General features: G+C 43.2%; 1 protein-coding gene across 1 annotated transcript; it reads left to right on the forward strand.

The window, feature by feature from the left end:
• The first annotated feature begins 9781 nt into the window (after nt 1-9781).
• Nucleotides 9782-26605, forward strand: LOC141015185 (proline-rich protein 12-like). The gene is made up of 15 exons (XM_073489139.1): nt 9782-10966; nt 12790-12947; nt 13407-13568; nt 13832-18534; nt 18745-18972; nt 19128-19818; nt 20091-20578; nt 20860-20976; nt 21164-21297; nt 22031-22542; nt 22659-22778; nt 23166-23263; nt 23835-23966; nt 24412-24507; nt 25186-26605. Exons 1-15 carry the CDS (start codon nt 10884-10886, stop codon nt 25318-25320), a joined length of 7857 nt encoding a protein of 2618 aa, XP_073345240.1. The 5' UTR covers nt 9782-10883; the 3' UTR covers nt 25321-26605.

Here is a 26605-nt window from a genome sequence, read left to right on the forward strand (position 1 = left end):
TTATCTTATTTTCATAGATATTATTAAGCAATTATTGGTCCTGTCAAATTGCAGAGAAATGCATAGATTTATACTATAGTCAAACTTATAGTAGTAAAAATGTTCTCAATGGATGGATGGGGGTGGGGGGGCAGGACCTCGGTATGTCTAAAATCCTGGCTATGGACCTGGCACTATGTGGTTTTGGAGAAGAAATTCAAACTCATAATTTTAATATTTACAATATTGATTAGGTAATAATTCATCCGAAATATTTATATTTTCCATAACTGAATAAACAAGCTGTTCCCAGAGAGAAATAAGGTCCCCAGATTACTGTTTGAAGCTAGAAAGGTGGCAGGGTCCACCACATATAAACAAAGTAAAACAGTATGAAATTGTGGTTCTAATAATAATGAAATAATGATACGATATCTGATAAATATAATACTCTGAAAGGGACCATTATGCATAATGCGTTTTATTTTTCTAACTTTAAGTTCCATTCTGAATTAATGTAAAATTGAATCCAGTTCTTTTTTCTTGTACATTGTGGTATCGCTACTTTTACTCAAGGCTCTGACTAATCTTTCATCCCTGTTCATTAAAACTAAAGGCCCTGCACTCAATCATTTTACTCAAATTGAAGTACAAAAGTATTTGTAGCAAAATGTAGTATTGAAAAAATAAAAGTATACATTAAGCAGCAGAATTGCTCCTACTATACTATATCAACAAATTGTTTTTATCATCTTGCAGAAAGGCATTTAATTGTAGTAGCACATTGCAGCTTAATCTTTAGATAATGTATCATATTTTATAGGATGACTATATATTTTGTATTTTTTGCAAAGTATTAAAGTCCCCCTCCAGACAAAAATACATTTGTCTTCTTTCTTTTTCTTCTTGAGTGTTTAGGCTTTACCGTATAAAATAATGTCTGGGCAGAGTTTGACACTTTTGACACACTTTTTTTCCTTATTATTGCTGAAAGTGTACATTTTCTCTGCGCTCGTTGAAAATCTAAGTTAAGAGGCGGACCTATGAGCCTGATTTGTGACATCACAAATAGTTTGGAAGCCAATCCTTGTCCAGTATTCAGAGTACACAAGTGTGATGTGGAAACCTCCAGTGCACACACACTGAGGTGTCCAAAATCACACACTCATTCACTACTCCTCACTCACTACCTAGGGAGGTCTACATAGTGAGCTCATCGGTCAAATGAGAAAAACACTTTTCGAACACCACACGCCATTTTTCCTCTCCAGGGCACTGCATGATGGTGTATAGTGCTAATCCAACAACAGTATATAGGGTGTAATAATTCTCACTATACATTCGGACGGCGCTACAAAATGGCAAACTCATATAGTCAACTAGATAGTGGGTAGTGACTGATTTCAGACACAACTTGAGACTAGACTTTACAGTGAAGTAAGAGACATCTTGTGTCCAGCAGATACACTTGTGAAATGAAAAATATTTGCATATTCATATATTCTGGGATTTTTATTGAGGGAGAAGGAGTAGTTGCTATTTTAAGGATTTTAACAAGACAATTTTTTGTGGAAAAAAACAATATCAGACACAAATCATGATTTAAAGTAGAGTATTTCATATACACCTCAAAAACATGTCTGGAGGGGCTCTATAATATAAGTAACTTTAATGAGCTGTCAGATTAATGTAGTGGGCTAAAAATGAAACGTTCCTCCTGAGATGAAGCTAATGTAGAATTGTGAAGTAGAATAAAATTAAACTGTCCAAGTAAAGTACAAGCACCTCAAAACTTTCAGCCGCTGACAGTATCTTCAGACTGCTTCATTAACATTTTCATTATTGTGCCCATTTAGTTGTAATGTTTGCTGATAGACTGTCGTCACTGATGATATGTGACAGGAGGTAAAACCGGTTTAAATAATGAAATTAATCATGGTTGCATTCCATTCAGCTGCTTCAGTTTCAGGGTCCTGGTATTGTGCAACCTGCTTGAGATACTTGAACAGTACAGAGCCATCCTTAATGTTATTAGTAACACCTGTGTTTTTACCTGCTGTGTCAAGCCACGATATCTGCTGTGGAAAAAAAGGCCTGTGACTTGGATACATTATTATTAAACACATATTTTGCATCACCTTCTACATTATCTGTCAGCTCCATTTTACCTGATATCTATACAAATTGACCCATGATGAAACCATGGAACAACAAAATCCCAGAAAATGTCACAGATTTATGCTTTTTATTGCCAATTATCAAAGTATGGGGAAACAAAACACACCTGTTTTTTCTTTCTTCACCCTCAAAGAAAGATGACCATCACACCTCCTCATCTTGAGAGGAAATTGTAAAAAAAAAAAAAAAAAAAGTATTGGATGCTGCTTGAAATGAATCAGGCAGAGATGACAGATTTATATATTTTTTTAAAAAAGTGGATAAGTAGGACATTTGAATGTATCATCTGTAAAGTGCCTTGAAAAATCTCTAAAATCTCAGTTTGAAATGTTGTGTGTGGGCGGATAATTCCCCAAAGCCCATCTTCATCTGCGCCTATGCTGGTTGATTTGCACACAGCCAGAAGGATTTGTCTCCAACCATGGAACAGAAATAGAACGGAAAAGATACTCATCCTACCATTTTCTGGTCTTTGTGCGTCTGATGGGACGCACATGGTGTTTTCAGATCAAAATACTGATACTAAATCAGACACATCCTGCAGGAGAAAATGAATAAAGTCTACCTAAATTGAATATCATAAATCAGTCTTCATACTGATAAATATCATGCCCTGTTTGGTTTTTCCACAAGAAGTATTTGAAATAAAAGAATAGAGGCAACAAGAAGAGCTGGGGGATTAAAAAAGTAGGACAAAACTTCTCAGTCAGACTGAATGAAGTTACACAGATACAGTATATATTGTTTATGTGACTGCTAACTGTGCTCCTTCATGGGATTTTTGTCTCTCCACAGCTTGATCCTGAACCTCTCCGTCAGCTGACAGCACTAGGATCTACCCTGTCCTCTTGGATTACACAGGAGGTTATTCTGTAACATACGCCATGTGATTCCTTTGGCTCCAAAATACCTTCCAGCTCTACTAATAACTCTAGAAAAACTTTCCTTCCAGGTCCCTTCTCCTGTCTAACCTTTGTGCATTCCCACAGTCGCTACAGTCATTGCCGGAGCTCAGACTGGTGAAATGACATTAGACTGCTCACTGCAGGTACTAATGTGAGGATTAAGTAAAGATTAACAGGCTCTCCTTAATTCCATTAAGAGCAACCATTCTATGCTCGGGCAGTGAAGAGACTCCAACAGCCGGTTCATCTAATAATTTTAAGAACATAACATTTATTGCTCATATAATAACTAGAGACTAATTAATTGAGTAGTTTTTTCTCTATTAAATCAATCGGCAGCTATTTTAATAATCTGTTCCGCTATGACAGTAAACTGAATGTCTTTGAGTTGTGTTGATCGTCATTTTCAACATTTCAACGTTTTATAGACCAAAAAAACTAACTGATTAATCAAGAATATAACTGAGAGATTAATCAACAATTAAAGGGTAACTCCACCTATGTCACACATCAAAGTGTGTTTACAGGTCTTTGGGAGTACGACTGCATTAATGAAAAAAGTAAAGCCTTTTGTGGCTCCAGAGGAAGCTGCATGTAATCTGATAAATTGGCTCTAGTGATGTCACTCAGCGGCTAAATTGCATTGTGGGTAACGTAACCATCTCCACATATGCAGTGGTACTCCCCCAAGTCCTGTGAGAACCCAATATAGAGCCGAAGTCATGCCCCTTGTGGTTCGCCCCATGTGACCTTGTTTTGGAAAAACTTTGTATGGTAGTGAATGAAGAGAGACAAAACATTTTCTGATCCTGCATGAAATGTGACATGAACTACAAATATGATGTTTGTCAATTTAAAATATATTTTTTTTACTTGAGAAAATTGTAGTTTGTTGCAAATTAATGAAATATAAAGACTGTAAAGATACATAATTATATCATCTCATTGAACGGTCACCAAAACCCGTAATTTAAACTTTGTAGAGCTGCTCCTCTAGATTAGCAACTCGCAGAACTGACGAACTCCTCTTTCACATAACTCAAAATGGGCAGTTTCATTGTGATTTTCATCTATTTTAGTACCTTTTCTGTGCCAAGTTGGCGGCTATGTTGGTGTTGGTGACGAGTTAAGCAAGATGTTGTAGTTCACGGAGCAGTTTAACACAAAACTAGATGGTATTTTACTTTGATTACAACAAACAGCAACTTTCTTGACTTGGAAAATCATATTTTAAATTGTCAAACATCTTATGTGTTGTTCATGGCAGAATTCAAGTGGGATCTCCTTTCTCCATTCACTACCATACGCATTTTTTTCCAAAATGAGGACCCATGGGGTCCACCGGAATTGCGGTGACATCGGCTCTCTATAATGAGTAAAATGGGTGGAGTTACCCTTTAAAATAATCTGAAGTGGCAGCCCTCGTGATAAAATCTGCATGATTACCAAACAAACACAATCTACTGTGTGGTAAATGGACACGCTTTATTTCATTTCATTTATTTTATTTAGGTTTCTTGTGCATTTTCTTTACAGTGCATAGATCAGTGTCACAGTATAACAGTATGGTACATAATGAAGTTATAACGCTTCACATTAACAGAAAAATACAGTATCAGAAGCTCAGTGTCAACACCCCCTCTTCAGTTTCTCAGATGGTTCGGTCCAGTATAAGCAAGGAAGGGAATGCTGGGAAAGTGGAGGACTTTGATAAAGTGGAGCTGTGATAACAAAAACAAATCAAAGATGGGAAAAGTTAGTTTGTATGACAGAAAATGTGATTTAAATACAATACAATATAGCATCATATGTATATTTGAGCTACAACAAACACTATGGTTCATAAAGAATTATATAGAATAAAATAAGAAATAGAACCACCTGGGTCATTTCATTGAATTTGTTTTATCACCTGTTCTTCCTGAGTTTTCTACACTACATCTTTATTTTTCATTTTTAGTTTTAATTTTAATTTTAATCTAATTCTGTTTAAAATTATCCTCCACAAGCTTCAGTAATCATCTCCTAAAGATGGATGGCTTTCTTGGTTATCTGCAACTGAAATTAGCAAAGTTATGTGACAAGATGGCAAGAAAAAAAATTAACACCCCAGTGTGGTTCAATGTTTTGTTTCCTTGAAAGATTTGAATGAGGGAAAAACAATAGTTTGTAGTCATGTGTGTGAACTTACATTTCGTTACGATGTATTCCCTTATGTATTATGATCCCTCAGACAGGGTTTTTATACAGGCCTGGAAAGCATCCATTAGATCTCTACAGCCCTCCGCTCCCTTCTCTCTGACACTGAAACACAAAGCAAGATTTACAAAAACAAACTCTCTTTTTTTGGCATGTAACTAGGCTTTCAGTTAAAATTGTGCAAACATACATGATGTAAATGTCAAGGGGGGTGAAACAAGTGAACACAGTCGAAGTGACATCATCTGAAACTGTATTAAGGACATAAGGAATCTCTCTAAACTTAGTCCACATGTGCATCAAAGGGATTATATCAAACTATTTCAACTTAAACCCCCTACAGCTGCTCTTATCTGCATTTGATGAAGTATGATCCTGAGGTTGAGTAATCTGCACAGCAGCTCCACTAACACTAATCACCACTGCACGTGGACACACACACCACATGTCTGTCGCTTCTTCTGTGTAACACGAACCAGCAGCCTGGAATGTGCCGGTCCTCTGCAGCAGGTCATACATGTGGAAGCCCATTTTAAACCTCAGGGCTATTTATGCTTCTCCTGACATTTATGTCACTGTAAGAGACATCTGTAAATGTCATTACACTTAGTCGTATGAGTGGACTTACTGACTGTTGTGAACAAGAAATCTACATGAACTCCAATTAGACTGAATGATGACCCCACAGGCGCTCTCACAAATTGAAGATGAGATGTTAATGTCATTCACAGAGTTCAATAAGTGACCAGTATTTTGATAATTTATGTTTATTAGTTGTATAAATACAATTTTCAGCATCTAAAATTGAGCATAATTCATGTCAGGACTCACCATTTGTCAACGTCCTCTTTGATAACCTGGCACGCTGCTGGCACGGCTTCGTTGCAGTCGGGCATTTTGACAGAGGAGAGCTGAAGTTGGTGAAGGTGTGCTGTTGTACGAGCTGCAGTCAAGTATGGGTAAAGATTAGTTACCGAGATTGAAGGAAAGACAGTAAGGGAGGGAGGGAGGGAGGGAGGGAGGGGGGAAGGAGGAGGCATGGCATGACATGACACTGACAGAGTATGATAGGCTTAAAAGAGTAAATCTGATGGAAATTAATCGTTACTTTACATTTGAATCAAAATCCTTACTTAAAGGGGCGCTATGTAGTTTTGGAGAAGAAAATCAAACTCTGAATTTTAATACTTACAATATTAATGAGGTCATAATACAAATTCAGAAATATCAATTTTTTTCCATAACAGCATATCTCCAAGTAACCGCTAACTGCTGCAGACTGTGGGTTATGTTAGATAGATAGCTCACTTAGATGTGCAGCAAGCGGTCCAGACTGAATGCTTGGAGTGGTATTTTGAAAAAGGACATGGTGGGGCTAGCTGGTTAGCATGCTAACTTCAGTAGATATCTCTGCAACACCAAACATTTACCTCTTCGATAAAATATTAAAACTCCTATTTCTTCACATTCTGTTGATAGTTTTTATTATTTTTTTGGGATGTTTTTAATCAAAATTCTACCATATTGCACCTTTTAAGATGCAGTACGTAAGAATTGTATGTAGTTTTGGGAAAGGAATTTGAATCAGAAGAGAAATATTATTATTATTATTATTTATGTCTAAATAACAAACTCTTCATTTTCATGACTGAATAAACAAACTGACCTTAAAGGACAACACAATTTCATACTGTTTTACTTTGTTTATATCTGGCAGACCCTGCCACCTTTCTAGCTTCAAACAGTGTTCTGGGGACCTTATTGTCCTCTGAGAACAGCTTGTTTAATTAATTAATGGAAACAATAAATATTTCTGAGTTTGTATTTCTACCTCATTAATATTGTAACTATTAAAAATCTGAGTTTGGATTTCTTCTCCAAAACTACATTGTGCCCCTTTAAATTTCTTGTCTTGCTATCTTTTTTATTAGATTTACCTTTGTCTCTAATATCCTTTCCCATTCATGTACATCAACCTAAATAATCTTAGTATTCTTAAATTCTTTTACTGCTGCCCTTTGTTTCACACTCTTTCTAATGAATATGCAGATAGCTGACCTTTTGAGCTAAGCATCATGCATTACAAAAGCCTAATAATGCATCTAAAATACTCACTACAGGGGAGGACCTTTTCCTGAAAAGAGACTGGGGAGCCTGACTTTGTTTAACACTGTTGGCTTAAGAGGTTGAGGTGAGACTTGTAGCATTTGTTTAACCTATAAAATGTTGAATTAGCATCAAACATGCTGTAAAATGGGAAGCAACTAATAGTCGTGAAAATAATCCAGAATTTCGAGGCTTTTAAAGATAAAATAAAAGCAGATGTGAGCAGCATTAGATAGGTTAATCCTTACAGGAACACGCATTTCTTTCTTATTTAAAACATCTGACTCATCCTGTAGTGACTGTGTAGTTACGCTCATCTACACAGCATGCATTTGAGAAGCATCCTGTTTTTGAGCATTTGGAGGTTTAGTAAACAGTAAGTAACTTTTTGTCCCCCAGTCAAAGGTTTTTCATCACACATCTGCTCCAGTAGTTCATTAACATACATGCAGCTTTTTACTGAAAAGTATAAGGAGCGCAATTCCTAATTACTTCTCATCAAAAGTAATGTTTTTAACATGTTATTATGCATATTACTGTGGAGCTTTATCATCCTGTGCACATTACAGTACAATAAATGCACCTTCACTCGCCTCTTTCAACAATGCCAACTGGATAATACTGTGAAGTGTTTTCCTAGTTCAAAATGTGTTATAACGATAGCAATATTTTCCTGTAAAGAATAAACCAATACCAGTTTTGCTCCATAAGAATTAGAACAAACAGCTGAGCGAATTTACAAAAACAAGTAGCTCTTGCTTTTCAAAAAAATAATGACCTTGTTAGTTAATAGAAAGTGAAAATTCAAGATAATATAAGATATGACTTTTTTTTAATCCCAAAGGAAATTCTTGTGCCAGAGAATGCTCAAAAATACAGTTACATCAGAATAAAATACAAAAACACAATAGACTAATTATAAAAGTGCCCAATAGAATAACGATACGAATAAAATGAGATACATTTAGGAAAAATAAGCTACAATAAAAAACTGAATATAAAAGGTAGCATATACAATGATGTTGAGAAGTAATTAAAGGAAATATTGCACCTAGTGAACAGTGAGAAAGTAATATTGCAGACCTGGTTAGGACAGGTCCTCTGCTTCCTGAAATACATATTATCCATATTGAAATATTGTTTACAACTGTGACTAAAATAATGATTATATGAACATGGAGATGACCGCCAATCGAAAAAAAGACATGTTGTATCCTATGTTATTATTCTATTCAACATAAAATGTGAGAAAATAACTCACTGGTGTCTTGTGATGTTTTCTATCTATCTGTAATGCATATATTAACAGCGAGATACATGCAAAACACTTTAAGACCACTTTTTAGCATGTAGAATTTATTGATATATATGGATCCTAAAATAGTATGAGACATGTGTATACCACACAATTCTTTTTAGCGTTTGCATGGATTTTAAATGTATATACTTGAGTGAGGTATGCCTCACTCAGCAAAATATGATATACCACTTCACCCCTTTGTTCTCTACAGTAAACAGCTCACAAGAAACATTGAACATTCATCATCAGCATAATAAAATAGGTACAAAGATGTGTCTGCCGTGCATGTTATAGATAGTGTAGGAAAAAAACACATGAGGTTCTTTGTCTCCTATGTTTTGTATATATGACACAGTGCCCCACAAAGCACAAAAGTTTAAACAGATAAAATGTAGTCACTACTAAGTGTTTACAGTTTTGTAGTGACAATATTCAGCTTCACCACTAGAGGGCAACAAACACTCACATACACACAATGATGGATCCTTGGACGAATAAAAGGCCCCTTCACTGTGTGCATCAGTATCACCTGTAAACAAAGGGGATCGCATTTACATCCAGCGATATTTACCAGTTGTGATCCCCCTGACTCTTCTCTAACACGTTATCTAGGTTGATGCGTGCACATTTTGCGATGGTGAAATGGGTCGAGCAAATAAGAGTGTCTCAGAAAAACCCTGGACAAACACCAAAGATATGAAATATGAGCGAGAGCCAAGCATCTCTCTTGTCTCGGATCCCAGAGATCGGTGATTCCTCCTGCTTTATAACCATCATTAAATCCAGTGTGCCATCTGCTGGTGAACAAATCAAGTGCACATGGGCTCCGGCAGACAGGTTCTCCGTGTACCACAATTAGCAAAAAAAACAAAAACACAATGATTTCTGGCATATCGACAGGGGGGAAATACCTCCTATCGGTGCGTCGATTATATGCAAACTGCAGTCTGTTTAAATCATGTATCCTCTGACTGAAGGGAATGCTGCTGTCTCTAAAAAAAAAAAAAAAGGCTTTGCACGATGTGGATGTGAATTTGCAAAGTGGCTGCTAGAGGCCTGTATAAATCTGGTTATTACTGGAAATACTTTTGCACTCGAACGCGTCTCGGCCAATCGCAGCGTTCAGTACAAACAGCTGACTATTTTTTTTCTCTTTAGCTGCTGTTCGTGTAAAATGTAGTCGAAATTATTATTCTAGCAACAATATGAAAGGCATGCAGGGCTTGTTGGTAGACTGTGGGCTGGTGAATGGAGGTCACCGCAGACACTGAGTGAGTGAGTCTCAGCGGTGAGACAGAAGAGAGGGGGAGAGGGAGGACGGACAGCGGCCAGCCGCCTTCAAAAATGGCGTCTCCGGAGGAAAATGAGTAAAAAATATTAAAACGCGGCCTGCTTTCTTTATACTTCCTCGGTCGGTATTCACGCTCGTATCGCGCTCTTGTTGTGTTTTTCAACGCTGCGAGGGAAACTCGTCGTCGCTTTTACTTCAACGGCTAAAAGAAAGCAGAAAAATGGGGAGCGAGCATTTGGGGAAATAAAGGCAGCCCTGTTTTATTTTGATGCGTCGTTAGTGACAGCTAGCATCTGCTGCTAGCCCACAGCTCTGCTCCTCTCACCGGAGGAGGGTGGGAACGATTTGCATGCATAGAGAGGGAGAGAGAGAGAGAGGGGGAGAGAAAAAAGAAGAAGAGATTTTGAAATTGGGGATTTCTGTGCTCGTCTTATGGGGGAATGATTGGTACCAACGTGGCCCGTCGATTGCAATCTTTTTCTGGTGCTAGCAGCGTAGCAAAGCCTAGCCTAAAGAAAGGGGAGGAGAGACGGTGAAAAAGGACGCATTCAAATCAAATGTTTATCAGCAATTCGCCCATCACCGGCCGAATCCGCGGCATCTTCATCATGACCGAGACTGATTTTGGACTAAATCTGCATTCGTGGAAATGATAAATGTGAAAGGAAAAGGAGGAAGACTGGCTTTTTTTGGAGGTGGTTGGATTATAACCCCGTAGACCCCCCTCTTTTTTCATCCAGCTTTCTCCTCCTCCCCTCCATTTCTCTTTCAATATGCTGTTTTCCACTCCTGAGGACTTGCTTATGAAACCGGGGAAAATAGCCTGAAACCGACAACGGGAAAGACTGGATTTTTTTTCCGTAAATCTGCTCTGCGACGTTTCTCGTCGCTTTTGTCCTCATCGCACACATTGTACGCCACATAAATGGATAGAAATTACCCGGGAACAGGATTTGGCGATTTGGGCGCAGGAGCAGGATGGAGTTACGAGCGATCGGCAAAAGCAAGGTATGCATTGGATTCAGACAATGTGCATGCATCACTGGTACTTTGCAGGACACGGTGTGGCCCATGTAAACAAATTGTCGCCATCGGGTTCATTTATAGTACCATGCCCTGCCATTATGTGTAGTGCATTGTCATCCAAAACAGTTGCATAGTAATAATATTATAAACAGGATCGGGGAGCCGTGTGCGTGTCGTGGGGGTGGGCGGGGTGGAGAAAGGAAAGGTTGGGGATATGAATTGTGTGATTGACAGACGTGGGTTTTAGGTGGACCTGGCGGGTTGGAGGTGGGGGTATGTCTGGAGCATCCATAGGAATTATTGTTCCCCGTGTGCAGGCCTGGACACAGACCCTGATAGATAAATTCACTGGATTGATGGGAGCTGCGAGGAGTGCAGACGCAGCAAAGCTCTCACAGCAGCCCCCCTGACAGACATCAACAAGATGAACTGATGCATATTAACCGGGGAGATGCGTTTAATGACACCTTTTATTAATCGTGTGGCTGCAAATAAAATAGGAAATGAAAAAATCTTGGTGGAGGCTAGTCTTAACTGAGATTTCTAATGCATTTTATCCAAGCGTGATCTAGATAATTGGTGGTGGGTTTTGGATGATTTAGATTCATTTGCATAATTAAATTATGGCTAAGCTTTTTAACACAGCATCGAACTTGCAATTTGCAGGTCGTCCAAAAATAAAAAATAAAGCCAGGGTGAATTTATGAGAAGATGAAAATTGGCTGGACTATGCTACATAGCTCTGTCTTTTAGCTTTACATTAGCCTGCAAGCTAGCGCTGTGTTGCATGGAAGTCAGCCGAGGCCTGTGCACGCAAGCATCACTGCCTCTGTAGCTTTTAGCTCCACATATTTAAGATATTTTAACCCAGAGTTGGCCGCCCAATCAAACCCAAAAGCCACTATCCCACCATGCTTTCCCATAGGAAGCGATATTTGGCTAAACAAACCCGGCTAGTCGCTGGTGTTTGCTTGCAGCTTAGCGTGTATTTGCGTCGACTTGCACCATCCAGCTGTTAGCCACATCAACATAATAAATAGGCGCAGACAAATGAGTCGTTTGTCTCTGGTTTAAATTGAGGAAACTGTTTTTGTTCACCCTGTCTAAATCTGCTCATTGGTTACCAATGGTTTATTTACACGTGAAAGACTGGCCTTGCAGTTTGGGCCTAGTCTCTGCATCTCTACCATAGCTGCTGTGCATCGCTGCTAGGCGGTGCTACCAACAGCAAAAATGCTAGCATGTTATCTGGCCAGCCAGCCACGCATTTCGTCTGTCTTTGGTGAAGCAGATTTCTGCAACTGGAAAATCCTCAATGTTGAATAAGACACTAATTTAATTTGTACATGTCCTAATTATAAAGTGGTTGAGTCTTGTGGGTCCATTATATTAATTGCAAATTAACTATCCCATTATTTTTAAATGCCACTTACACTGCTGGTTTGACAGATTTGCATCTACTGTAATACACTGTTATAATGCTTGCTTGCTTGCTTGCTTGCTTGATTGATTGATTAATTGATATTTATCTGAAAGATTTCACGAATATGAATTAGACTCATCAGGGATTTTGGTTCACATGTTGGTTTATTCAGAAGTTGCATATGGATCCAGAACTAACACAGCTTTAAGTTGACATCTGATGTGTTGATTTTTAATTAAAGAACAATTTACTTGCATGACCTGAGACCAGACAGTCTTTTCTCAAGGGTCACATTTTGGGAACAGTTTATGTAAATGTACTCTGAAATTAATGACACTTCACAATCCCCCCCACCCCCCACCCAACTCCCCTTCCTCCATAGTCTTGTATATGGGAGTTCCAGATCATCCCACCCTGAGTCTGAGCTCCTTCACCGACAAGCCTACGCCACCCCACACCCTCTGCAGGGCTATGCCACCAATCACCACCCAGGGAGCTCTGGCCAAGGCGGGGCTTGGGGAGCAGCTGGACGGAGTTTGGGTGAGATAAATGTCATACCTTCCATGTCACCGCCATAAGGGGCCCCAGCAATGAATTATTGTGTCTCTCCTTGCAGGTCCCGGTAGATTATTGTCATTGAAAAATGTGCACATTAAAGCTCAATTGAGTTGAAGCCCTGGATGTTAAACCCTGATTTCCTAAAAAAGCCACAGCATTCAGTCTCACACAGTTTTCTGATATCTTAACGGATGTTTTTAGCAGCAAAGGTCGATGTGCTTATAGGTGCACTTAGAACTACTGATATCCTAAATCAAATTTGTATGTGTAATTGTAGGCTCATCAAATTATCTCAAATTAACTCTTGTTAAGATTAATGTAGATCCTAAAATACTTAACTCTATGTCTCAAGAATTCATCCACATCTCTGCTAGTAGCTGTTAATATTTGCATTCTTAATCAATTAATAATTTTCCATTGTTCTGTCTTTCCTTCTCTAAGGTCTGTCAGGGCTCTTTGACACTGGCCTACACCATGCTAGCCCCTCTGCTCCTGATGCCTCCGTCATGAATCTGATCTCAGCCCTGGAGTCCCGGGGTCCCCAGCCTCCACCCTCTGCCTCCTCCCTACTCTCCCAGTTCCGCACGCCATCCTGGCAGACAGGTGGGGCTGTGTTAGATCTTCCCTCATGTGTTGACATTCAAACAGGCCAGACAGTCAATATGACATTTAAAGAACCTCCAAATGTTTGGCTGCATTATTATTCAGATGGTGTTGCTATATTATAGCATTTTCATATACAATTGAAGGATTTTACTGGACTTGTCAGTAGTTTAAACAATGAATACTTTTTATTATTTAGTAGTTTAAATCACAGCTTGATGGATACACGTTAATTTTGAAATATGTCTTCCTCTTCCTAACAGCGATGCACACACCTGCTCCTCCTGAACTATTCATCTCTGGAGCCCTTCCTGGCTCTGGCTCCTTCCCCTCCTCCTCAGCTCTCTCAGCCTATCAGCATCCAGCATCCTTCTCCAGCCGCTCTTTCCCTGCCGCCTCCCTTTCCCTCCAGGACACGCCCACGTTCAGTCCCACATCCAATGGCCTGCTCTCCCCACATGACCCCCTACTACACATCAAAGCCCCTTCACAGTCTAGCCTGGGTTTTGATAGACTCCTGTCCTCGCAGGGTGCTGCGGCAGCTGCCTATAGGGGCAGCCAGGATCCCACCAGTGCCACATCAGCCCAGGCGTCCTCTGCCAGGCACCTGCAGTCGCACCAGTTCAACCTGCTGTCATCACAGCTCCAGGACCAGTCCTCTCAGCTGTACAATGCATCAGTGTTTTCCTCAGCCCAGCCCCAACCTCAATCCCAGTCTCAGTCCAATTCGGCTCAGGAACGGGCCGTGCCTCGGCAGGACAGCGTTATCAAGCACTACCAGCGGCCAACGCCAGCTCAGTCACAGCTCTCATCGTCTGCTGCCCACTCCCTTCAGCACTATCTCAGCTGTGGAGGAGCGGGGTATCAGCAGATTGCCACCCACCACAGGCATGCTGGTCTTTCGTGCAGCCCACTGGGCGACCAGAGCCCCTCATCTGACCACAAGCCCCCCTCTCGCACTGAACAGTATCGGCCAATCATCCAGCCTCCCTATTCTTCCTCCTCCTCCTCCTCATCTTCTTCCTCAGCTGGGAAAGGTACCAAAAGCAGCTCCAGCAGTGGCTACTCCTCTGCCAGTTCAGCATCATCCTCAAGAACTCCTCACACACCCCCTTCTGCATCCTCTACCTCCTCTTCCTCCTCCTCTTCTTCTGCCACCTCTGGGGCTCATCCTTCCAACTCAATCCCCACCTCCAGCTCCAGTGCAGCACCTTCAAGGCAGCAGCCACCCCCCCAACCAGCCCCCCCTCCCCAGGCCCCTCAGCAGCAGCCACCTGCCACCTCCAGCTCAGCCCCTCAGTCTCTCCCTAAATCCTGCCTCTCAGGCTATGGTTCTCCTGTGCCCCCAGTGAAGACCCCCACCTCAGCTCTTACTGGTCAGACCCCACCCCAACAACAGACACAGTCGTATTCCCCTAACCAGCCCCCTACTTCCCACCTGGCTCAGTCATACGGAGGCTTCAGCTCACCACAAGCCCAAGACTTGAGCTCAGGTACAGGTGGGAAAGGCTATGGCAGTTTAGGAGGGCGAAGCCAGTCATACTCGACTGATATATATGGCGCTGACTCTGCTTATGGGTCACTTCCATCCTCTCTGGGTGGAGCTGGAAGCCCATCGCTGGGCTATGGAGCCCCAGGTCACTCACCTGCCCTCTTAAGGTCAAGTGGTTCTTCAGGTAGTGGAGCATCTGGGGGAGGAAGCAGTAGCGGTGGAGGAAGTGGAAACTCTGGGTCAGGAGGAGGAGCGGGAAATAGTATGACCAATGAAAGAGGTGGAGGTGGAAGTGGTGGAGGGTCTTATCATATTCCAGACTCTAGCCCCTCACCTTCAGGCAACTCAGGCATCATCCGTCCAGGGTTGCATTCCCCAGTGCCCACCTGCCCCACGCAGTCTCCAGGGGGTGCAGGATCAAATAAATACATCTCCTCAGTTCTCTCCCCCACCTTCCTCGCCTCCCCACAGGGCTATCCTGACACCCGAGGCCCCAGCTCCCAACCTCAGTCCTATCATTCCACCTCCTCCAAAACAAAGGCAGACGCTTCTATGCTCGGAGTGGGCTCTCAGAGATCCCAAGAGGAAGTAGATGACGACGATGAGTTCTTGATCCAGCACTTGCTGCAAGCCCAAGCAAGTCCTGGTCCCCAGGCTGCTCATCACCATCCTCAACAACAACCCCAACAGACGTCCCAACAAACACAGCCTCAGCCCCAGTCAGTGCCCCCAACCACTGATTCAGGCAAAGGGCTGAGCTATGACATGGGTAAGACCTCTGAGGAGAGGTACCACCCCCAGAGTGTCATACGTACCCACAGCGCCACAACCACTGCTGGAGTAGGTAATGCAGGGTCTGGAGGGTCCATCTCGGGGCTGGAAAACCAGTTGGAGATGTCACTGAAGAAACAACAACAGCAACATCAGCAACACCATCATCAACAGCAGCAGCAAAGGAATGAGAGGGCTGTTGGAAGCAGTAGGAGCAGTGGAGGGAGAGGCAGCGCTGAACAAGTGCACTCCCACCTCCATCACCATGACAACCTCGGTTCGGTGGTCCACTATGGGAGAGGTGATCCATACACCCAGCACTCCCTTGCTCCTCAACACTCCTCACACAGTCAACATGTGTCCTCACATGCTCAGATACCGTCCCACACCCAAATGGAGCTCCAAAAGAAGCCACAGGAGCGCGCTGAAATCCCTTATCCTCGGAAAACACCGGAAGTCCAGCAACAGCACTCCCAGTCTCAGGCTGCCGCCTCCCTCATGGACTCTCCCACCGATCAGTCCCGTCAGCCACCACACCTGCTCCAGTCAGTGCTGTCCCACACCACCCGCAACAAACTGGAGCCCCACCAACAGCACCACAAGATGGACTCCCATCGGCAACACCCGCAGCATCACAAAATGGACTCCCACCAACCACATCAGCAACACCCAAAAATGGACGCCCATCCTCAGCATCAACAGCACCAGAAGATGGACTCCCATCAGCACCAACAGCACCACAAAATTGATTCTCATCCACAACATCCACAGCACCATAAAATGGACTCTCACCCCCAACAGCAGCACTCTATTAGCCAACAGCAGGCTGTAATGGAAAGTGCTGGTGGGGCACTTGGCTCAAGTAAGCATCAGGCTCAGTCTCAGTCCCAGTCCCAGCTCCAGCTTCAGCTCCAGTCCCAAGCATTGGAGGTGGCAGCCGCTCACTACAACCACGGCCCCCCTCCACATCAGCATGAGCAGAGCCAGGTCAAACAAAGCTCAGTGGTGTCTTCCTTGGATATGCTGGAGCGCTCCCTTTCGCAGACCTCCAGCACAGACGTAGCTGTTGCAGAAGACAGACGTGGCGGAGCTGGCAGCGGGGGGAGGAGTGGAGGTGGCAGCGAGCGCCACAGACAGCAGCAACAAGAGCAGCAGAGGCAGCACCCATCCCACCACCACTCGGCCTCTGAACTTCACTCCTTCCTCTCCGAGCCCGATATTGGCTTATCCACCCCCTCTCACATGCACCATCTTTCACAGCACCACCCGCAGCAGCAACAACAGCACCCTGGCTCTCAACATCAACAAACCCACCCTCATCACCCTCACTCCCAACCCCACCCTCACCACATACCCCCACCTTCTGCCTCAGCCCACTCCCAGCCTCAGCCTGACCCACAGCAGCCACTCTCATCCCAGCTCACCCCTCAGCAGAGCCAGCTGGACCAACAGCGCTCGGAGCAGCACCAGTTTGACACAGTCAGCCCAGTGGAGAAAGCAGACCAGAATCAACAAAGTAACCGCTTTGTACCCCTGACTTCCATCTGCTTCCCGGACTCCCTCCTTCAGGATGAGGACCGCTCCTTTTTTCCAGGAATGGAAGACATGTTTTGCGCAGAGGACTACAAGTCGAGCTGTGCTGGAGGTGCAGGACCAGGGCAGGAGGAGATGAATGAAAGCCACACTGGGCAAGAGGGAATGGATTCAATGAAAGCCGGACAGAGTGCAGGTGGAGCGGGAGGAAGTAGTGCTAGCTATGACATGATGGGCCACCATGGTGGAGATCAGGGTTATGAACCATACTGTCATGGCCTGGAGGAACCCAGCAACAACACCATGACTCTGGATCTAGACTCCCTTAAGACCCACGAGCTCCCTTCCACTGTCAACACAGAACAGCTCGGATTGATCCAGTCCCAGGCCCCAGCTATGGGTATGGGCGCCAATACTGCTGGTCCCAACAACGCTGGAGCTAAAATGTCATCTGGGCCTGGAGGACCTAGTGCAGGAGCCGGTTCTGTAGGCCTCCAATCTCCCATTTTCTGCTCATCTCGTCCCAAGAAGCTCCTGAAATCCAGCTCTTTCCACCTGTTAAAGGAGCGCAGAGACCCCAACACACTGCCTAAGAAAAGTTACGCTCAAGAATATGAGTTTGAAGATGACGAGGATAAGGCCGACCAACCAGCTGACATCCGGTTGAATAGCCGGAGGCTCCCGGACCTTTTGCCAGACTTGGTGTCCAGCTGCAGGAAGGGAGGAGGAGGAAGCGGCTCTCTCAGCCCTTTAATGGGTGACATTGACTTCTACCACTCCTCAGGCTACTCCTCTATGGGCTCACACACTCTTATGCCTCAGGATGGACCCAAGAAGAGGGGCCGAAAGCCCACGAGACCCAAGAGAGAGGGTCCCCCTCGGCCAAGAGGCAGGCCTCGCATCCGCCCGATGCCTGAGCCCTATACTCCACGAGGAATGATGGGGGAGATGGGTGGAACGACAGTAGGAGGGGGATTCAGCGTGGAGGGACGAGGTAGGGGCAGGGGTCGTGGAAGCAGAGGTAGAGGAGGAAGGAGGGAGGATATGTACATGGAAATGAGTGGGAAGGAGCAGGACCAGATGCACCACCATCAGCTCCATCAGCAGCAGCAACAACCACTCCATCACCAGCCCCAACAGCAGATGCACGAGCCTATTCCACCTCTCAAGGTTAGCTATTAGATATTTTTTGGGGAATATATATATATACACAGTATGTGTATGTATGTGTCTATATATATATATATATATATATATATATATATATATATATATATATATATATATATATATATATATATATATATATATATATATACACAGTATGTATGTTAAGGCAAAATTCTTGAAAATCTTACTGTTTTCTTTCTTTTGTTTTAGATTAAGCTACCAATTGGTACCCTGTCCTCCTCTGATGCCTTGCTGAGGACAGACTCTTTGTCTGGCACGGACCCCGCTTTGTCAGACGGCTCAGTGGGCTCCGCTCCCTCACTCGGTTTAAGTCCTGGACCCCCCTGCAGCGCTGACAGCACGAGAAGTCAGGACAAGAACAAGCAGAAAAACCAGATGATGAGTGAAGGAGTGGATGAAGAGGGATTAGAGGACAGGGTAAGAGCTAACGGACTATGTCGTTGTTATGTTCTGGAAGAGAAAACATTTATATAAACTGATTTAAAACAAGTTGAATGTGTGAAAGTTATGGAGGTCACTACTATTGTGGTGGTATTTGAAGTGAGTGAAAGTGTCTCTTGTTTTACTTGTAGGGTGATGAGAAGGACTCCGAGTCCAAGGCTGGCTTCGTCGCTTCATTCTTGGACTTCCTGAAGACAGGAAAGAGACCTCCAGGCTTGGACATCTCACCCGGAATGGAACCTGACAACGGTGAAAACTCACCCTGTAAATCAGGAGGTCTGCGCCCACTGTCTCCAGCACCTCCTCCTCCACCGCCACCACCTCCATTTGGGGACAGCGAAGGTAATGGGGGTCTTGCTCTGGGCAACTGCTCCAGCCCCAAGCGCTTGGAGGATGAGCTGAAGAGGAACTTGGAGACGTTGCCGTCATTCTCCTCTGACGAGGAGGACTCAGTCGGAAAGAACCAGGACCTTCAGAAGAGCATCTCTTCAGCCATTTCTGCTCTGTACGACACTCCACAGCTAACTGCGAACATTCAGCCCCCGCTGTCTCCACCACCTCCCCAGTCTCAGCCTACTCAGTCCCCGCTTACTCCCACACTGCAGCCCCCTACACTTAGCCCACAGCCTGCAATGCACACCCCTCACGCCTTGCCCCAGTCCAACGAACCTGATATCCTCCAGCCAGAGGAAGGAGACATGGATGAGAACAAAGAGGATGAGAATGAGGAGGAGGAGAGGAGCATAGGAGGGGATGAAGAGAGTGATATGATGGAGGAGAGAGAACCACAGCTGGAAACCCTGGGTGCCCCTAATCTTGATGGTGAGGCTTGGAGTCAGCTTTTTATTCATCTCATGTCCCATTTTCTTGCACATTGATTTTTCTGCAGCTCAGCTTAAGAAAATTAATATTTTCCCCTCAGGCTGAGCTATTGCTCTACTTTTAGTCTTGTAAAATATCCCATTCTGTATTTGTTAAAAAATTTAATTAATTTAAATTTAAAAAAAAATTAATTTCTTTTTTTTCTGTTTTGACATTGTTTTAAATTGATTTTTAAAGTTGACCTTAACCCTAATCTTTCCTCTTTCTTTCAGCTCCCCTCGCCGAGATTCCTCCAGCGCCAGCAACTCCTGAACCTCCCTCCGCCCCTCCATCTCCCGCCTCATCCTCTTCCTCTCCTACTCACTCCCCCCTCCCTCCCCTCTCACTTCCCTCACCCCTACCTGCGCCAGAAGAGCAACAGGAGAATTCTCAGCCTCCGAGCCCCGTTGCTCCCACATCCCCATCCCCGCCACCTCCGCCGCCCACTATTCTCCCTCAGCCGGCAACTCCTCCTCCTCCGGCTTCCCCTCCTCCCCCATCTTCAGCTCAGAAGGAGTCACCTATGCCATCACCAGAGTCCCCCGCCTCTCCCGAAGAGCCCCCAGCTCCTAAGATCACATCGCTACACCTTGCCCAGAAGCAAGAAGATGCTGCCATTGCTGGAGAGAGTGAGGAGGATGAGAGTGAGAGTGGAGGGGAGGGCATCTTCAGAGAACGGGACGAGTTTGTGGTGCGAGTGGAAGACATTCGAACTCTGAAGGTATTTATGAGTGTGTGTGTGTGTGTGTGTGTGTGTGTGTGTGTGTGTGTGTGTTATTGACAATTACAAAGTACTTTGTTAGGCCAAAAATAGATGTGGAGAAGCAACAAACCGAATAAATTATTTTAACTAAATCATTAGGCTGATATGTAGGTGTCAGAACAGGCTAAAAATAAGTACATGATTGTTAAAGCCTGAGGCCTGAGTCTTCTTTTTCAATGAGTAAAATCAGTTGAGCCAAGTTACAGAGACTAACCTGTGTGTCATGCATTTGGGCACAGCTGGCCCTGCAGACAGGCCGTGAGCCTCCACCCATCTGGAGGGTACAGAAAGCGCTGCTGCAGAAGTTCAGCCCAGAGATCAAAGATGGACAGAGACAGTTCTGCGCCACGAGCAACGTGAGTTCCCCCCAAGTCTTCAGTGATCCAACCACACCTGCAAACAGTCACGTTGATTTGGACTCTTTACACTGTCTTAGCTGCATCATCACATAAAAATAGTATATGCTGTAATATGCATCCACACTATATTAATAACACTGAAAGTTGTGGCTAATTAAATCTTTATACCCCATTTCTGGCCCAGTATCTTGGATACTTCGGAGATGCCAAGAGGCGATACCAGCGAATCTATGTAAAGTTTCTGGAGAATGTCAACAAGAAGGACTATGTCAGAGTCTGCTCTCGGAGACCATGGCGCAGAGCTACACCTGCTCTCAGGTACCGGTATTTGCCATTTAACAAATTCTATTCATATTGCTAAAAATAGGCTGTCAATAAAGGCGAACTGCAAAGTAGCTGTTATTACGTCACACAAAGTGTATAGATCGGACCCTGTTTAAACAAACCTCTATGTATCACAAACATGCATGGATAACAACAAAGCTTTTAGAAAGCTTTTTTTATTCAATGATAATACAGAAAAACAATATTGTAGAATAGCAGAATCCTTAAAGAAATATTGCCTTTAATTAAAGGTGCACTATGTAGTTTTGGGAAAGAAATCTTAATCAGAAGAGATTATTTTTTTTATTTATGCCTAAATAAACAAACTTTGTTTTTATGACTGAATAAACAAACTGACCTTAAAGGACAACACAATTTCATACTGTTTTACTTTGTACATATTTGGCGGACCCTAAACCTTTCTAGCTTCAAACAGTGTTCTGGGGAGCTTTTGTATTCCTCTGAGAAAAGCTTGATTATTCCGTTACGGAAAGAATAAATATTTCTGAGTTTGTATTATTACCTCATTAATATTGTAAATATTCAAATTCTGAGTTTGAATTTCTTTTCCAAAACTACACAGTGCACCTTTAAACTAAAAGATGCTTTCTTTATGTAGATTACTACCAAAGCTCCGGAGATCAAAATATTGTATTCGGCCCTAATATATATAAATTGTATTAAACTCTAAATTGCTTTCATCTCTAAAACAATTTCTTCATCACAGACGCCAGTCCCTCCCCAAAATGGCTTCACCTCCTGCCAGCCAGGCGCCACAGAGAGTAGTTGAGAAAGAGGAGCGAGTCGCTCCACCAGTGCAGCGCGAACAGAGGGAGAAAACAAGATCAGCAACCACGACGACAACAAAAGAACCACGAGAGAAGAAGGAGGCTCCAGCAGCTGTGCTCAAGGCCAGGGAGAAGGAGAAGGAGAAAGAGAGGGAGCCTGAGAAGGAGAGGGAAAAGGAGAGAGAGAAGGAGAGGGAGAAGGAGAAGCGAGTGCAGCTGCAGCAGGAGAAAGTGGAGAAACGTGCCGCAGCAGCAGCAGAACGAGGCAGAGCGAAGGAGGAGAAGAAAGCGGTGGAGAGGAAGGAGAAAGAGAAGGCTGAGCGCCCACCCAAGTCCAAGCCGGCCAAAGTGAAGGCGGAGCCACCGCCCAAGAAGAGGAAGAAGTGGCTGAAGGAGATACCTTCATCATCTGACTCGGACTCATCGGAGGAGGCAGCTAGTGAGAACGAAAGTGAGATGCCATTTTGAATCTTTCAGTCATTTTAAAGGAGTTTAACAAGGAGGAAATAACAAAGCAGTTGCTATTTATGTCATGCCGTTTTTAAAGTCAAAGTTTTGTCCACCCAGTGCCAGTGAAAGGTGGAGTGAACAACCGTGCCATGAGGGAGATGTTCAGGAGCTACGTGGAGATGCTGGTCAGCACAGCGCTGGACCCCGACATGATCCAAGCCCTGGAGGACACAGACGGTGAGACCTGCAAACATGCACGCACTGGCTCTTGGGCCTTGACATGTAGTCCTGCCTGTCTGGTCACATGTTTTCTGCAGCTTAAATGTCTTCATTGAGGCATTTTAATTGCATTGGCCAGATTGAACCAACATCACCACCAATGATGAGCAGAAGCTGCCAGGTAGCAGGGGAATTGTTGAAAATTCTGTAGCATATTTTGATAAATCTTTAAATGTTGTTTGAAATCGAAATAAACAAGGTGTGACAGGCTGAGGGGAAGCCCCGGGAACTCTGATAGATCAGCAGCCAGTGAGAGCCGCTTTGAATCTGTCTTCGGTATTAAAATGATTGGCAGCTACATGAATGATGACTAATGAAACTTCCTCTACCTTGATTGGCCACCAGATGAGCTTTACCTCCCACCGATGAGGAAGATTGACAGCATCCTCAGCGAACAGAAGAGGAGGCTGCTGAGGAGAATCAGCATGAGCTCTCAGCACCAGGTAATCTGTCCTGAATGTACTGCTTCTCTCACTCCGTCCCTGACATGTCTGACTGAAATAACATCTTTGATTTTTCTGTCAGTTTTTATTTCACTGCACCATGTTTTTTCATTAAAACTGGAACTGCTTTTTTTACATTCTGTAGAATATACTGCTGTATGTGGCGCAGGAAACAAATCCACTGTTAAATGGCCTGGTGGCGCTTAATAAGAACAACGCTAGACTCATTTATAAGCTGTATCATTACTGTAATGGATTCTAGCGCTGAAACAAATTGATTAGGCTCAAAACAGAAAGTTGATTTACAACAAATGTCAAATGTTTGCTGTTCACAGCTGCCTTTTTTAGCTGCTTTTTAAATTTAATTTAATGTCATTGTATATTCAACTCACATTAAGTTTTATATGCTAGATGATTCTTTAAAAAAAATAATCAACAGATTTAATGGTAATGAAAATAATCACTTACACAAGCCTTTTTGTTGTTTGTTTTTTTTCCCCCTTTTTTCTCGGATCATTCCCTGTGTCAGCTTCTGATTTGTATCCTCCTTTTTCTGCCTCTCTCCTGACAGGAGGTCCTGCATGCATACCCACAGATAATTGTAGACCCCCTGGACACAGGAGTGGTGAGGGTGCGGCTAAGCGGGGATGCTTACAACCGCAAGACCCTCAACAGAGTCAAAAAGTCCCTGCCTAAACCACAGGTAGGAGTGTGTGTGAGCCTTAGGTAATTACATGTATTTTGAAGCGACTGCAGTAAAAATACCCTTTTCTCATTTTTTTTATTTGAGATATAGATATATATAGAAATATTTAAACACACTGGGACCTTTGTGGACCATCGTGAGAGATTTTAATCTGTAATCAGGTGATTCTTTCTGGTTTCTGGGTGACACAGAAACCATCAGTAAAATTAACCATTACTTATAAAAAGCTCAGTGACAGTGTAGGGCTGGTGACAGATGGACAACGAGGGTCTGAGAGGGTAAAACAGTCCCAGCTTCCCCTCTAACACCTGCTGCAAGTTTCCAAACCTGCTCCACTTGCACTTTTTTTTACACAGAACTGTAAGATTATTATTCACTGCGGCTTTGTTTTTTTAAAACTGATTGCATCTTAACATGATTCTTTTTTTTTCTTGCTTTTTAGGACCTTAAACTGTCAGCCGATACATATCGGATCTACAGTCTCTACCACTCCCTGCATCACTATAAATACCACACCTTCTTACAGTGCAAGAAAGAGGTAAGCAGGACACTTCTAGCATTTGTGTATGTTTCAGTCATGTTCGGGCTCATGTCCACATAATGTTCACTCTAGCAGAAAAGCACTGGCAACACTGCACGTTGATTTTGATTGACATTAGCTGACACCATGGCAACACGTTGACTACACGGTTAACACTCGCCACCAAAGTTCAGTGTATGGCTGACCTCTCACAAACAGGCTTTCCTCTCTCTATTATGAATCTTTCTGTCTGAAAAAGCTCAGGATAGACCGTGATGGCCAGAACAAGCTTCTCCTGCTTCTTGTGGTTACCATGGTGATGGGTGACAAGTCCCGGCCCATTTAATATATGATTAGTTTCCTGAAAAAGAGCAACAGTGGTGACGCTAGTGCCTTTCTGAAAAGCTCAGAGATTTTTAACTCGAAGCGATTGAAGCAATTGAAAAGAGACGCTGGCGCTCAGAAAATAACGCTATGTGGACACAGGCCCTTAAACAAGTTTATTGCCAAGATATTTTCGTTTTAGAGCTCGTTCTGTCAGTACAAACATGCTAGAAAATGTAGCGCTTTGGCATGAAGCTACTGAAATATACGCTGTTAGATAGACTACACACAGCCAGCTTGTATATGCTTTCTTCTTCTCCTCAATTGAGTCTTGGCATCACAGTTGTCTGTGTTTCCGTCCCACTTTTTCAGACCAACACCATTGAGCAGGCAGCTGAGGACCCGGGCCAAGAGGAAGTGGTGCAGCAGTGCATGGCCAACCAGAGCTGGCTGGACACCCTCTTCGGCTCCTTCATCGAGCTGCTCACACTGAGCACCAAAGCCTGAGGCAAAAACGGAGAGATGGAAATGAATTAAAAGCGAGAGGATTTTAAAAAAGAAAATACAAAAAACGGACAGAGATGGATCCTACTGTACAGCCCCCCCGACCCTCTTCAAATCTCTAAGATCTGAGGATGAATTTTTGAGGCCCTTGACGAACACAAGGGGGTCTGTTCATGTGACCTCGGACACTGGCCTCTTGTTCTTTTTCTTGTTGTTGATCAATGACTAAAGACATGTCGTACTTTGTGAGAAGGAAGGGACCCCACCTGTTCAGGGGTCGCTCGGCGGGTCAAGAGGGAATTGACCGCCGGTGAAAAGGGAGCAACGCGAGGCGGGAGGACAAAAAGAGGAGGAGCCGTAACGCCAAGTCAACGGAGGAGGAGGAGGAGCCACTGACATCTTGTTAACTGTGTGTCATAAAGACGATAGTTCAAAGAGAAACTATTACCACTTAGTTTTTACATAAATTATTTTTTGAAGACTAACATCAGCTGTTGGCTTTTGAAAAGAGTGGAAGAGGGTGAGAATGCTTTTTAAAAAACTGCGTGTAGAGTGTGCCGTGAGCAGCGTGAACATGGACTCGTCCACGGATAGAAACATGAAATGTGATAATAAACGCTCTCTCTCTCTCTCTTTCTATCTCTCTCTCATCCTGTGCTATGTGAAGGGCAGCCCCAGTCCGCTGTGTGATAATATATAAACACATTTTTATTATTTATATGAGGAGGTTTTTAACTTAAACTCTCACAAGCACTGGGTCGCTGCCCTAACATTTTAAATACCTTTTTATTTCCCACAGGTTCGGTATACAATCGTAACCCACATATCCAAGCCGTCTTCCCCTCTATACAAACGAACAGACGTCAAGACAGAAACATTGGGTGCAACACGGTGGGTGTAAAATAACTAAAAAAAAAACACAAAAAAAACAAACGAAGAAAAGAAAAGAAGAAGAGAAGAATGGGAAAATCTATTTGAAACTTAACATTGTTGTGCTTCAGTTCAATCATCAGTCATGCAGGTGCAAAGAAAAATAAGTAAACTATCCATTTCCCATTGTGGGAAGAAGGAGTATAAATAAGTAATATTTAAAGAGGAAATAGTCATTTCATTTTTATCATTTTGATGTTTGTGCATACTATGACTTATTTTGAAAACAATCTAATTTTCCATAAAAAAAGGAAAAAAAAGACGTGTAAATATTGTACAGTTCTTGATGAAATTCTTTGTCCTTCTGTACATTAACTCTCCTGTATTTGAGAAACAAATAAAATCTGCAAAGAACAAA

This window comes from Pagrus major, chromosome 20, assembly GCF_040436345.1.
Source record: "Pagrus major chromosome 20, Pma_NU_1.0".
NCBI classification, from domain to species: Eukaryota; Metazoa; Chordata; class Actinopteri; order Spariformes; family Sparidae; genus Pagrus; species Pagrus major.

Coding starts and splice junctions, on each gene's coding strand:
- LOC141015185 (XM_073489139.1), top strand. CDS start 10,884: ATGGATAGAAATTACCCGGGAACAGGATTTGGCGATTTGGGCGCAGGA. Junction 12,948..13,406: donor AGCAGCTGGACGGAGTTTGG/GTGAGATAAATG, acceptor TCCTTCTCTAAG/GTCTGTCAGGGCTCTTTGAC. Junction 20,977..21,163: donor AGTTCTGCGCCACGAGCAAC/GTGAGTTCCCCC, acceptor TTTCTGGCCCAG/TATCTTGGATACTTCGGAGA.